The sequence below is a fragment of the Mustela nivalis genome, assembly GCF_964662115.1.
Source record: "Mustela nivalis genome assembly, chromosome: 7".
In the NCBI taxonomy this organism is placed as follows: Eukaryota; Metazoa; Chordata; class Mammalia; order Carnivora; family Mustelidae; genus Mustela; species Mustela nivalis.
The window spans coordinates 14,249,191-14,264,366 of NC_139026.1; the positions used below are offsets into that span (position 1 = coordinate 14,249,191).

Here is a 15,176-nt window from a genome sequence, read left to right on the forward strand (position 1 = left end):
ACAAATACCCTGCTCGCACGGGGCTTATGGTCTATGGCCTCATTCACTCACCGAAGTGCTAACTACATGCCACCTGGAGACCCAAAGATGAAGAAGAAACAGTCTGGACCATAAAGATGAACAGGGAACGTGATGAGTGCTACAGCAGAGGTTTCAGGGGCTGCGGGATGAGAATCCCAGCGACACCAGCTGTCATGTGTGAGCGTTCACCACCCCCACGCTAAAGGCCTATCACATCATGGTATTTCATCTTAGCCCCAAAACATTCCTATGCACTGGGGGGAAACTGAGGCAGAGAGAGACACAAACCCATCCAGGATGGCCCAGCCAGTAAGGGATGACGCTGGGACGTGGACCCAGGCTGCCTGACCTCAGATGCTTGGTTAGACAACACGATACACCACACTGACTGCTCCCTAAAACAACAGCCGGGTGAGACATTTTAGTGGGTAAGTAACGTAAGCCACAACATCCCAGCGTCCCCAGCTTCCACACTGGGGTTTAGGCATCCAGGGCTGATCCTTTCCGTGGATGTAAAATTGAGTTAGTCACAAAACTTCTTAGGAAAAGATATACGTATTTCTTTAACACAGAGGCAAGCCAGTTTTGAACCTCAGACCTTCAAGAGCCAAGGTTGACGTGCCATCCCTGACAAATGAAAGCAAGCACTTTGGCCTAGAAGGTTGGGATGCATCTGGGGGGACGGGGTTATTTTTGGCTCAGAGAGAGCTTTGACGGATTCCAACTTTGCTCTCTTGTATCAAAAATGGCACCTGGGAGATGAGGATATGGCAGTGAAGAGGGAATAAAAAGAAGAGCTTTGCATCAGGAAAAGAGCGGAATTGCAAATAATCAGGAGGAGATGCTCGGAAGCATCTAATTGGACCCTGCATCCTACCAGTCCCATTTATTTCCAATACTGGTTCTCCTCCTTCCCTTTCTTCCAACCCTTTTGGGTCCTAGAGCTCTATAAGGTTCCAAGCACAGCACCTACCTACCTTCCTCTCCCCTCCCCGTCCCACCGGGCTTGGTGATTCTCTGAGCCTCAGGAGGACACTCCCCTGCTGCTGGTCCAGACAACCAAAGACAAGAAGGCCCAGCCATACTGTGGGATCCCCGCTGCCCGAGCAGCTGAGGCTCCTAGGATGCCAGAGCTGAAAGGACTTGCTAATCATCTGGGCCAGTGCTTTTCAGACTCTACTTGGTCACAGAATCCTTTTCTCAAATGCATCTTCTGCAAATGTCCGATATGCACAGCGCAGATGGAAGGGGAGGATCTCTGGTAGATGTGTGTGCAGGGTGGGGACAGGAAGACTCCCCACCCCACGCTTTATGGAACCTTAAGATCATGACAATCTGAAGCTACTGATCGGGCCTAAGGCCCTTAGTTTATAGGTGACATCCTGAGACCATTTTGCCTCCATCCCATTGAGAAAACAGCCTGCAGGGAGAAATACCCCCGCAGCTGGGGCACGATGGAGGTAACTGCCTCGCAGGCCACATGACACAGTGGAACCCTTCCTCATCCCAGATGCTCTCTCCCGCTGACTGTGAGAACATTTCTATTCTCCCATTTTCCTGGCTGTTCTTTTTCTTCTATCTAGCCCAAGCAAGGGCCCAGTCCTTGGTCTTCCTATCTCTTCTACACTCACTCCCCAGGTGACTTTGTCCCATCTCATGGCTCTAAAAACCATCCGTATGCTCCCGACTCCCAAATTTATATCTCCAAACCAAAGTCTCTCCCAAACACAGCCATGATTATTCAACCACCTAGCTGACATCACCACCCACAGGTCTCGAAGGCTCCTCAGACAGTGCAGGAAGGAGAATCGGAAATCTTAACCCCCACCCCCAGGGCCCTTGAATGTCCGGTGTCCTGAGGCTGGCCTCAGCCACCCCTGGAGGCCCCCAGGAGGGGCAGCTGGGCCTCCCCACACTTCATCCCACCGCCTGAGGAGGCTTTGTCACAGGACACCATGAACCTCTCCTCAGAAGCTCCTGCCATGGGCGCCCTTTTGCATTCAGGGGATAATTTGTGAATCAGCTAAACCCACCTCAGGCCGCAAAGCCTCAGGAGAGCCAGCCCCAGTGCGGCCCACAGCGGCAAGTCCAGGCCCTAGACCCTCAAAGTCAGCAAAGATAAGGCTGCAAGGGGTGGGGGCAGGAGGGCCTAGGAAAGGACAAGCTGTATCCGCTCCCCAGGACCCCAAATTCTCTGAGGCAAAGAGAGAGGGAAGGCGATCTGGGGGAATCTGTGCCAGCCCGCTCTCGTGTACGTCCTGACTTATGGGTGGCGCCGCGCGCTGGGATCAGGACGAAACGAGGACACATGCCACCCAAGATCCCCAGGGAAATGCAAGCAGCCTCTCTGATTTGCTTTCTGATGTCAACGCCCTGGGGAACTGCTAACATGATTCCACACTGAACACACCTGATCTTCGCAATAATTGCCTTCACTGGCACAGCCACGAGCTAACGGGGACCTCCCTGATCTGTACAGTGAAGACCAGAGATGCTACGGCCTGGTCATAAAGTCACCTCCGGAACTGCTGTAGACAACGCAGCCTCTCGGCCCTCGCTGCCCCCCAAGGAGTGATCTGGTTTGGAGGAGACAATGCATCACAGAGGACAGGAAATGGGCTAAGAATCCAGAAACCTAGGTTCCTGCTCTGCCGTGTGACCTTGTGACATGGGGCAAGGAGGGTCTCACTCTGAGCCTCAGTTTCCCCATCTATAAAGATGGGAGAGTTGAACCAAGGGTTCCCCAGGGATGGGGCACAGCTAGGAGGAAGGGAGAACTGAGCTCCCTTAGACTTGCGCTCTAATCCCCACCCTGCCATTTATGGGTCAGTGACTTTGGGCAAGTTACGAAATGTCATAGCCTTAGACTCCTCTTGTGTAAGCTGGGCGTGGTAACAATGCCTAACTGGCCTTCCGACACTCGTCCTTCCCTTCCTTCCTGTCTGTCCCAGTACTGCATGGGTACGGCATGAGCTTCTTAGAATACAAATCTGATCATAGCATCTCCCTCCTTAAAAACTTTCAAAGGCTTTCCAGCATCCTTGGGAAAAGACAGACTCTTTAATCTGGCAGGTGGCCGGGTCCAACCTCTACCCAGCTCCCCTCACTTTGTTCTCCCAGTCAGGCCACATTGGACGCTCTCTTTCTCACCAGGCTCCCTTCTGCCACCGGCCCTTTGCACATTCTGTTTGCATTCATGGAGGACTCTTCTACCTTTTTAACCAAACGGGCCACTCTTCCACTTCACTCAAGCCTCACCTGGTCGAAGCTTTCTCTTACTCCTGACTGCATCAAGAGCCTCAGAAAAGGCTCTTCCAGTCCCGTGTATCTCCCCTTTGTAGCAACCATCACAGCTGTTATTTGATAAAAAAAAAAAAAAAGTAAACTCCATGAGGACAGGGACCACACTGCTTAACTAACACAGTACCTACAGTAAAAGTCATAATGAATATAACAAAATTCATTTATTAAGCAACATTTATCAAGCAATTTCTACTGTCAGACACTTCCCTAAGAATTATACTGTGTTATTACTCTCACTTAACAAAAGGGAAGACTGAGTCACAGAGAGGTTAGGTAACTTGCCCAATATCACACAGTTAGTAAGAGGTCAAACCCTGAAGTCTGGTTCCTGGGAGACTATTTGGAGCCTTTCACTCCGCATGAAGCAGGGTTCAGATGTTTAAGCAAGGAAACTGGCACTTCTTAAACATTTGATAATAATAATTATAACTGCCAACAGACACTAAGTATTTATGATATGTCCAATATTACATACTCTAGGGAGTTTTACATGAATCAACTCATTCTCTTAAGGACCCCATGAGGAAGTACTACCATTGCCCTCATTTAACAGATGAGGAAACTGAGTCTCAGAAGGTTTCCCAAGGTCATCAGAGTTTACCCCTTGGTCCCTCAAGTCTAAAGTCTGGGAAGACACCAGCTCTGGGATTCTCAAGGAGGACCAGGACAAATTCTCCACCACGCCGCAGATTTCTACATTCAGTCCTAGTCAGAAGGCATGCAAGCCTCCTGGCCCTGAGCCTGCCCAGCTAGGCAGAGTACGGACAGAGTTATCCCCTGGAGACTCCAAAGCCAGCCACTGCCCCGGGGCCTCCGCTGAGGAGGCTACACAGCAACCTCACTGGGCAGGCAGGATGGGGAAAGCCAGCAGGGGCTAAGAAAAGAGCTGTGACCACATACTGCATAAATGACAATCCTCGACCAGGATCACCACACCAGGCCAAGCTGAGCCCCTCACTCCACACACCCCTTGGGCCGCGCACTGGAGTATTTCTGGGATCCCCTCAGAGGCTCATCTGACCCGGAGTTCACCACGATGCTGTGGCCCTTCAGAGCACAGGTTCTGAAGCCCAAACCCCAATTCTACCCCTTCCGATCTACTGCAACTCAATCAGTCACTAAACCTGTCTGAGCTTTGGTTTCCTCTCCTGTAAAATGGGAATAAGAAACACCCACTTCACAGGAACGGTGTGAAAACTGAATGAAATATTATACATTATATATTTACGAGTCCAGTCTGTCGCCTAGGATAAGTCAGAGTCCAGTGCCTGGCCCAGCGAGGGTCAGTCCCTCAGCAGGAAAAATGCCGGGGAGAACACAGGTGAAAAGACAGGTGATAATACAATTTGCCCAGGACATCCACTCTCTGGGATTTCTATTTTATCCAGGCCTGAGAGTTTCATACCGATTCACTAGGAATCCATACAACACCCGACTTTAAGAACAGGATGGCAGTAACAATGATGATACAACTAAGGGATGATAGCTATGCAGTATGTACTTAACATGAGACATTGGGAAAAATACTTTGTAGACACTATTTTAGGTCTTTCATATCATTTGAATTTCACAAAATATCCTACAAGGTGGTCCAGAGCCAGGCTGCCTGGGTTCACATCAGACCCAACCATTTGTTAGCTTTACCTTAGCCAAATTCTTTCAACTTTCTGTTCCTTCACTTTCTAATCTAGAATTACAGCTGGGAGTGGCTGCCCTGCCAGAGTCCGGCATTCCCAGTCCCCTTGTTTCTAGTCGAGGCCAGGTGACTTGAATTCTGGTCACTGGACAGTGGAAAGAGATGATATACACATATCCAGACTGTCCTCTAAAACCTGCCTACACAGTCTCCCACACCTCTGTTGTCCCTGAGCAGGAAAGTTCCCCAGAGTCAGTGTTCCAGAGGACAGAGCCTCCATCAACCACCACGGGACAAAGAGCCTGCTTGCCCTGCCACCACTCAGAAGGTCACTTTTACTGTGGTTAGCCACTAAGACCTTTGGGTTGATCTGATGCGACATCTAGCCTCACCCTGCTGAAGAAATTGGTACCAGAAGTGGGCTGCTTACATATGTGGCCCTTGCTTAGAAGTCAGAGAGCAGAGCCCAGGAAAAAGTGGTAAAATGTTTGCTTAAACTGTCACCGAGGATAACTCAGAGGCCCCCAAACTGGGCCAACGGAGCCTGGAGCCCCCAGAGAAAGAGGTCTGAAAATAAATAAATAAATAAGTAAAGCAAATAGCAGGATCTGGTTGCTCCTGGTGGGAGTTTAGCAAGGTACTGGAAAGAAAAGAGGAGCCGTGGCACAAATTTGCAAGTGAAATCGGAAAAGAATCATGGAGAACTGAAAAGGACAACTATTTCTAGACCCCAAATGTTAAGAGGCAAGAAGACTTTTAAGTGAAAGAAAGAATCAGATTCAGGGTAGAAGCTTCCTGCCTAAGTCTGATGGCCCCAAGGTAGCTGTCAGGACACGGAGAGATAAGGAAGGGTACCCACTTAAGAAAGGGAAGAAATCATCCAGGCTCGATAATTAGCCCTAGGAAAGGACTATGGGCATGGCTATTGATGCACTAGATGTCGTCGATGAAAACCCTACTATGTAGTTAAGGGAGCTCCACTGGCAAGATCTATGAGCCTCCATTTTGGGTCTTCCACGGTTACACCATCAGCACTACCCTTGGGTCCCTCACAGTTCAAGGGCAGGAAGTAGGTTACAAAAGATGGAGAGTCTTGGGTGGGTCATATTCCTCAAGAGCCACCTGGGGAGTGACCAAGAAGGAAAATGGACAAAGACGATCTTCCCACAAGGCAGAGCCAGGAGGTTGGAGAACAACAAACCAGGAACTTGTTCAAGCAAGGAGCGTCACCCGTGTGCAGAACACAACCACACAGTGCCTGCCTGCCAAGGTTTCCTAAGAACTAAGGGCAGTCCCTTGTGTGTGCCTTCCACAACTGTGTGCTTCCCTTATGGGAGTTTTCCTGTGGCTGTCCTGCCCTGCTCCGAGATGGCGTATGGACGCAGAGTGGCAGATAACATGTCTGTATTGGCTCAGGGCTCCCTTCCCCAAGAAGCCATACACACAATCCAATGGATAGGACTGAGCTTCACCCCAAGATCCTGAACTTTCCCTGGAAGCAGTGATTGCAGAGAATGTTAGTCTCTTCCCTTGGGAAAGGGGGAACACGCGTTGCATGGCAGAAGGACACGCATAGATATTTGGCGGCTAGGGAGCTAGTGACACACCTGGCCAAGGATATGCGGGCACAAGGGATGGCGATCCCTTCCGGGCTTTCGTAAGATCCACTACCTTCTCCTTCTTCCTCTGCGTATTGGCTGGATGACTGTCCTGAAGGCCACATACTGATAATAAAGAAAGCCAAATCCTTCAGTCTTAATCCTTCAGGGCCTAAATGACCCTCTTGCTGCCCCCCACCTCGCTCCTCCCCCAGACTTGACAGAGTAAGAAACAACCTTCTATTATGTTCAAATCCTAAGATTTGGGGCTTGGTTTCTATAACAGCTAATGTAATTGTAATGATTATAATATAAAGAAACAATGCCCGGCATATAATAAGCACGACACAAGTGTAGCTATTATTATAATACCCATTTTACAGATAGGAAAACTGCCAAGTTGTGGGTGTGTCAAACTTCAAAGTCAATGGTTTTTTTTTATATATACTTTTCAGTTGATGACAATGAGACGTATTTTACAGGTGAGTTTGGTTCAAGGCCACAAATAATAATAGATCCACAATTAGAGGCCTTCCCCCTATTTGAAAGCCATCAGCATGCCACACCCAACCCCAGGTCCCTAGATTGATCCCTCATTGTCTTATTTTGCTGTTATTTTTATTTTCTGTTCCTTGAAACGCCCTACTTGCGGATGCCCCAGCACTGAACTGGCAAGTCTGCAGAGAAAACCAAATAACCCTCCACTGACCCAAATTCCGAGTTTTAATTTACATGCAGCCAGTTAATTAAAAACGTGCTCTGTGAGCACAGACATGGCCATGGCCGACTCCTGAGATAGTTTTCCTAGTCTTCGTCAGAAGCTAGGTTTCTTCTGTGACATTTTTGTTCAGCACAGCAACACTGCACCATGGAACAGCATGGCCAGCTGGAGGGAATCGGAAAACCGCCGAGTAAGCATTTAGTGCAGATCGGAATCTAAGGGGGCAACAGTAAAGCAAAAGACCTGAAAACGGTCCTACTCATCAAGCCAGTGCTGCCAGGGGCCAGGGCTCATGTTAATTAATGTTTATAAAGTGATTTGGGATCCCTGAATGAAAGAGACTATTCAAAATCACCAGCCTGGATAATCAGTGTTTTAGGGAAGCCATTATAATTGAGTACCTACTATGTGACAGGTGTTTTCACATACTTGATCTGATTTAATCCTTTAATCACTGTATGGGGTAGATTTGGATTTTATTCCTTCTTTATGCCTTTTTGTTTTGTTTTGGCAATCCTCACTGCACAGATGAGAAAACCAAATTCAGCAGAATTAAGTCATTTGCTGGAAAGCAGCAGAGCTGAAACATGAGGCGGAATCTTTCCCAGTGTAAAGTCTTTATCCCTTTCATCATTCCACATTGCCTCTTCCAGTCTTCCCTTCACACTCTTTCTGCATTTAAAACTAAATTTCATTCAAGGATGCCTATGGCTTTGTTTTTAATGTCTTCTTTACTGCTGTAACATTTTAAAATACAGCAAAATGCACACATCCTAAGTTTACAATGCAATCATTGCATTTTGACAAATGCACGTACCCCCTGAACCCTATCACCCTGGAAAGTTCCCTAGTGCCCCTTCACTAAGCATGTCTTTAATAAAAAATACGGCAAATAAAATGAGCTACTTTCCTTTGAACCAAACCATCTTTTTGTAACCTTGGCAGTGGGGGCTGAGCCCATGGAGCCAATCCCTGAGATGAGCCCCCTGAATTATTTGACTTTGGGAATATCAGGAAAGGGGAATCAATCCAAGTAAAATTCTGTACCCTGCTGGCTCCATGCCTACTGAACTCATGGAGATGAGCTAATCTGGATGAGATAGAGCTGTGAGATAACATTATGCCTGGATTACCACGACTACCGCCACCATTTTGGCCCCTACCATGTGTCAGGCAGCAGACTATAACATCCTTACACACATAATCTCACTTAATCCTAATTATTATCTATATTTTATAGCTGAAGAAACTGGGCTCAGAGAGGTTAGGTAACAAGCCTAGGAACACAGAGCTGTAACATGACAGCCTTGAAATTCGGATCCAGGAAGCCTGACTTCAGAGGCCTTTAGAGAGGTCGATGAAAGATGCTGGGTGAATTTTATTTTTTTTATTTATTTTATTATTTTTTTTAAGATTTTATTTATTTATTTGACAGAGAGAGAGATCACAAGTCGGCAGAGAGTTAGGCAGAGAGAGAAAGAGAGAAGCAGGCTCCCGCTGAGCAAAGAGCCCGATGCGGGGCTTGATCCCAGGACACTGAGATCATGACCTGAGCTGAAGGCAGCGGCTTAATCCACTGAGCCACCCGGGTGAATTTTAAATCCCAAGGGCTTAAGGCACCACTTTTATTCATTCAACAAATAGTACCCGGCATCTGCTAGGTATTAGGTGCTATGCTGAGTGATATGAAAGGAGAGACAAAGACGAATCCAACATAAGCTTGCACTGGAGGGGCCACAGTGTGATGGGGAGTGACTTAAAGCAAGGTCAGGGTCAGGATTCCCAAGGGAGGGGGAAAGGTCTGCCTATGGCACAGGCATGGGGATTGCGGAAGGGGCTGCATCGAGGGCGGTCTCACGGAGGTGTTGGAAAGATCATTCTTGACCAAGTCTCCAGGGATGAGAACTGGCCAGCTCTTAAGTGTTTGAGGTAAAATGACTCACACACACAAAATGGCTTGCAGAAGCACTTCTGCCTGCCCCTTATTTAGCTTTTGCAAAAATCAATCAAGCCAAATTTTAAAACCCCATAGAAACCCAACGTCCAGAAACCTAACGTCCACTGGAGTCTCTTAGCTCCTACCCCAGCTCCTCAAAACAGTTCAAAATCAACAAAAGAAAAAAGCCCTCTGAAGCGTAAAGCAGTCCCCACAAAGTACATGTCCTAAACCCAGTCCTATCATTTTTGAGAGCCGCCAAGCCCCTGCTTACAGCTAGGTATCTTCCGTTTTCTGAACTGAGTCCCGTGTGATTAGTTTCATAATTCCCTGGGCGTGGCCATTTAGCCCCAGCAAATTTAGAAGTGTGGACAGGTGTAGAGATGGCAGGAAGAGGGGGCAACCAAAGTAGAAGGATTTGAAAAGATGATTCAAGAAACTCAAAAATCAATAGCTTCTTTGGGAACATCATTGTATAATATTACACAACAGCTTGAGCAACTGAACAGGCATCTAGTAAGCTCCAGCTGTATACTAGGCTCTCTCTTAGACTTAGGTAGAGGTTATAAAAATGTAAAATCTGGTACAGCCCAGTGCAGTTTGAAAGGAACAGAAAGTATATGAATTGGGACAGAGAGTCAGGCTGTAAAGGGTCTCTGTTCAACTGGGTAGATAATGAAGGGCAAGTCGGTGGCCTAAAGACAGGGAATTCATAAGAGCAAAACACTTAAGTTCCCTGTGCCTCAGTGCCTCCTCTAAACAATGGGGATAACAGGAGCAGCTTTCCAAGGGAATGCTGAAGATCAAATGGGTCAACATACAGAGTAATGTTGGAGGCACGGTTACTACCTCTGGACCCCAGTACTTGCTTGGTCCTTAAGTTTATTAACCGCTCAATAAATATCGATGAATAAACAAATTCACAAATGAATAAGTGAGACTGCTGAGTTAAAGGGGAAAAAAAAATCGATCACATAAGACACGGGCTCCTTAATAAGGCTTGCAGATCAGAAAGACTGCCATGAAAAATAGTTTAAAAGGTTTGATGTTTAATGTACGTTTCAGATACCTAAGAAATTAATTGCTCATTCCTTACTCTTCAGCATAAATGACCTGCCATTTTACACAAGCTCAAGGAAAGCAGAGAGAGAGAGAGAGAGATTCACAATGAAATGACAGCATATCTCATAGTAAGGGATGGGCTGAAGGGCCCTGAAACCCAGGAGTTAAAGCTCTGTGGTGTGGGAATCTTTCCGAGGGCAGCAAACCCCAACCGCCACACACTCACCCTGCCCAAAACCAACTCTGTGGTCTTCTCCTTCCTTAAATTATACTTACTCCGAAAAGGATAAACACAAAAACTGTCTTTAAAATATGTTGAGGATCATAAAAGTAAAACCGATTTGAAAAAACCTAGAGGCTACTAATACAGACAGAGCTACAAGAGGCCCTTGATTTACAGAGGAGGAGACTGAGGCCCAAGGAGAGTCAACCAAAGTCACAAGTTCAAGAGCATGGCAAAGACAGGTGGAGCAGGATTCCCAGATTCCCACAATGGTGCCTCCTAAGGGAAATGCTCCTTCCTTGAAGAAAACACTGTGAGAGCTTAGGAAAAGCAGGGTCCAGTCCCAGCAGGGGAAAAAGGTTTGGGGGCCAGTAAGAAGTAAAAGGACGATTGTAATGGGAAAGGTTAGAACAGGGGAGGTTGGGCACACCTGGTGGAAATAAAACTAAGCCCTTCTATGCTTTTTGTGGGGGTAGGGCAGCAGACAAGAGCAATCCAGTCCAAAGCTCTTGGGTTTTTCAGGTGAATCCTCCCCCTTTTGAAGAAGCTCATACAAAGACCAATGCCTTCTCCTGCATGTTTCCACCGCGGTCAGGATTTCACGTGTGCTTGGCGTGGGGGGAATGGGGAGGCTCTGCGTCCACGACTGCCTGCAGAAGGGGAAGGTGTCTGGCAAAGAGATTCTCAGGAGTCTCCAGATCAACGCGGAAGTCGCGATCCCTCCCCTCCCCCCCAACCACGCCCACTTTTCCTTCCTTCTCCTCCTCCAACGATGATCAAAACCAGGTGAAAGCACCGAGAGCAGGAGGGTCAGTTTCCCGAGAGCTCTTGCTGGGGCGCCGCGCGCCTGCTCTTTCCTGCGCACACTCACAGGCACACTTAACATACACACACACAGGCTCACACACTCTCACAAACAAGCACACACTCACATGCACACACACACTCGGCACCCCCAGAGGCCCGGCCGCGCCCGCTGGATCTCTCTTTCAGCCCCCGGGAAACAGGCAGGCAGCAACATGAATGAAATCTACCCAGAAAGACTGCATTTCAACTCCAGCCACGCAATCTCCGGCCAAACCGCCGACTATGTAGCAAAGTTTTATTTCGCTTTAGAGTCTCCAGTTACTCTTCTACCATTTCCTGTGGAAAACTGAAGCTTTGAAGTGTCTAGCTCGGGCTTTCGCAGACAGGCAGGACGGCCAGCTCAAGCTCTCCAAAACAAGAGCCCCCGACCCCACCCCCTCCGCCTCCAGAACTGCAGGTTCAAACCCACCCAGCTCCAGCTTCCGATAGAGGGGATGTGGGAGGGGGCAACAGAACCTGCTGGAAACGACACCCTAAACTGACAACCCCCTCCAGAACCCCGTCCCACTCCCATCTTGCCCGGGTCCCTTGAGGCGCTCCTTAAGCAAAGTGGTGACAGCTGCAGCTCCCTGCCACCGCGAACCCAGAGAGGCGTGAGCTGGGAAGTCGGAAATGGGGGGAGGGGGTGTGCATCGCGCTGCACCCACCAGCTATGCGCTCCGGCCTTCAAAAACTGCCCCGGGAACACTCAGGACCTATAAGTCTTCAGCTCCACACTCCCACCACACACCCCTCTCCCCGACTGTTTCTAGGCCATGCGAGCTCTAAAACGTTCTGCCTTGACGGCCGCGGGGCCTCTGGTACACCAGCACCAGCTTAGCGTCCTGGAAGGCGCGGGGAAGTACGTGAGCGGGTCGGTGGAAGGAGGAATGTTCCCTCCTCCGGAATTCTAGGGAGCAACACTCGTGCGTCCGAGAATTTGGCATCTTCAAGGTCAAAAAACAAAACAAAACACGGGGCTTTGGCAGAAATATCTACTACGGCCAAATGACAAAACCTGTGTCCGCAAACGGTGATGGGTTCTTCCCACGGACTGAGGGCGGCAGTCGCCGCCCCGCCCGGCACTAGGGGCGGAACAGTGCGCTCCCGGACTTGGGAACCTTAGGAGCCGCGTAAAGTACGCGGATTCCGAGCGCGCGAGTGAGCAGGCGAGTTTCGCACCGCCTCCCGCTCCGCGGCCCTCTCAGAGGCTTGGGACAGCTGTGGGTGGCCGGAACGACGCGAGAGTGAGGGCGCGAGGCAAACTTGCAACCAGAGTTGGCCAAGTGGGGTGGGAGGAGACGGCACAGCGCGGCCACTTACCGCTGGCATTCTTCCCGCAGATGAGGTGCTGGTAGGGCTGCAGGAGCCCCCAGATCTCGGAGTCGTTGTTGACCGTGTGCTCCAGAGTCTCCACGGTGAACCTGGGCGCCTCGTGGAGTGCGTGGTGGTGGTGATGGTGGTGGTTGGCGGCGGCGGCGGCGGCCACGGCGGCTGCGGCTGCCGGTGGGGCTGCGGCGGCGGCGGCGGCGGCTACGGCGGCGACCGGCGGGGCGCAACAGCTGCTGCCCCCGCTGGCGCTGCTGGCTGCGCTGCAGGCGCCGCCGCTCGCCGCTCCCCCTCCGGGTGCCTCCCGCTCCTTATCTGCCGCGGGGGCCGTGACGGGGCCAGAGCCCGGGCCTGGGCCCGAGCTGGAGCCCGAGCCAGGGCCACTGCAGCTCCGGGGCAGCCCGGAGGCCACGACCCGCGAGTAGATGTCCCGGAAGAGGCTCTCCATGCAGGCGGTCAGGTAGATGGCGGCGTGTTCGTGGATGCGCAGCGCCACGCGGCTGTCCACCATCCAGCGGTACACGCGGCCCACAGAGAAGGTGAGGCCGCAGCGCGCAGACTTGCCGCGGCCCAGGCGGTCGCCGCCGGCACTGCTCATGTTGTAGAGGGACAACGCGGCCAGCGCGGCCGCTGTGCAGTGCGCCGCCAGGCCCCAGGACAGCACTATCTCCATGGCGCTCTGGATCTCGTACTTGGTGCACTTAGCGAAGCGCAGGCTCAGGCGCTGCGCCTCCTTGGCGATGCGAACCAGCGCCCGGCTCACCAGCATCGACAGCTTGGCCAGCGCGTCTTTGGGCAGGCCGCCGGGGGCCACCGGGCCTGCCCGGGGATCCCGCGAGCGCAGCAGCAGCGCCTCCAGCTCCTGGAGGGTCCAGGGGACCTCGTCGAGGTCCGGCAGCAGCCGCGAACAGTGCTGGCCGGCGCAGTCCAGCCCCTCGGAGTCTTCCACCAGGGCAGTGTTGACGGTGTCAAAGCTGTTGTGCCGGCTGTGCATGGAGTCAGCTAGAGGCGGCCAGCAGCTCCCGCCATACGGGGACGCCGGGTGCGAGTCGGAACAGCACAGGGACAAGTTGGAGGAGCGCACCGAGTCCGCCGCGCCACCATAACCCGAGTCCAGCGTCAGATCCTCCAGCGTCCGCACCACAGGCTTCTTACCTCTCCTGGCCATCGCTGCGCCACTTCATGCTGCGGCCGCCGGGGAGCCGAGGGGAAGGAGCAGCGAGAGCAGCGGGCGCCGGCGCGCGGGGAAAGCCCAGTCCGCGCTGCCTGGGTTCACTTTTCACCAGCTGCTACTACCAAGTGTTACTACTTTCGGCTGCCTACCCGAGCCGCCGCCGCTGGTAGACTCCGGGCGGACCCTGAAGTCATCTTCCAGAGCCTGGGCTTGAGCTGGGGCGCACTGGGAAGCGAGAGAGGCCAGGAGGGAAGCTCACGCCGGGACTCGCCCCTTTCTTCCCAAATAAAATAAAAAGTGACCGACCCGCTCCTCCCTGGGCCCCGCTGGGCGCAAAAGCCGCCGGCCGTCGGCCTTAGTGTTCGTAGGGCGGAAATGGACGCAGATGCTGCCGCCGCAGCCGCTCTGCCGGCTCCCGGCTCCCCGCCCGGGGTTCGCTGGGCGCCCACCCGGCACTGAAGCGCAGCAGCTACCGCGGCGGCTGCAAACCCGGCCCAACCCCGCAAACCCCCAGCAGCCAGCAGGGCGGGCATATGTAAAGCAGGGCCGGCGGAGAGCCAATGGAATCAGAGGATGCTAATTACCTCGCCTTTTTTTTTTTTTTTTAATATATTCCTCAGCTCCACGTAGCCCCGCCCCTCACACACGCCCCCGGCGGTGACCAGGGCCGCAGGAAGTAAGGGGCAGCGGCCTGGGGATTGGGGGTCCGGGAGCAACGTAGAGACGCGAATGTTATCTCCCTGTTGCTATCCCTGCCCCTCAGGCTCGTGGCTTTGGTACCAGAATGGAAGGGTGGTAGGTTGAGCAGGTGACTCCCCCCACCCCCCTGCCCCAAGGTGTGCTACCCGCCAGTGGTTCACAGTGTCAGCCTGGGGTCGCTTCCTGCCGCTTAGTTTTGGATTTCACTTTCCTTTTTTTCTTTAACACGCAAAGCGTGTTTTTTCTGCCTTACCCCTTCCCCCACCTTCGGGTCCCCAAACCAGTCAAGGCGGTCCTCTTTCACCTCTAGTTTTCTACAGCGTGGAAGCAAGGTTAGAAACCAGGCCACCGAGCCAGAGGCCAGGGCACTGGACACCACTGGAAGGCTGAAATGTCAGGACATTTTAGCCACCTGCCACTTGGGCACATTAACTCGGTTCTTTTCCATAGCCAGGAGGACGACCCTGCACCCATCCTTCAAAGGCCTGGGAGGTGCCCCAGGAGGGAAAGCTCCTGTCCCACTTTACCAGCTTGGTGCCCCTAGTTCCAGACAGCTCAGTCTTAAAAGGGTAAATTTGGGGCACCTGGGTGACTAAGTTGGTTAGGCAACTGAGTCTGGAGTCTCAGG

At 51.6% G+C, this 15,176-nt stretch overlaps 1 protein-coding gene across 3 annotated transcripts in view; it reads right to left on the reverse strand.

Annotated features, from left to right (window-relative positions):
- ABTB3 (ankyrin repeat and BTB domain containing 3) overlaps positions 1-14,364 on the reverse strand; it is a gene marked incomplete at its 5' end in the record, with an annotated part of 291,518 nt that extends 277,154 nt beyond the window's left edge. For 2 of the 3 annotated variants that reach the window (XM_082740559.1, XM_082740560.1), the window contains one exon: positions 12,670-14,361. In XM_082740559.1, the coding sequence (XP_082596685.1) occupies positions 12,670-13,843 (1,174 nt within the window). Of the gene's footprint in view, positions 1-12,669 lie in introns of all 3 variants that reach the window. The other variant, XM_082740558.1, reaches the window with a different exon arrangement.
- Positions 14,365-15,176: the final 812 nt, after the last annotated feature.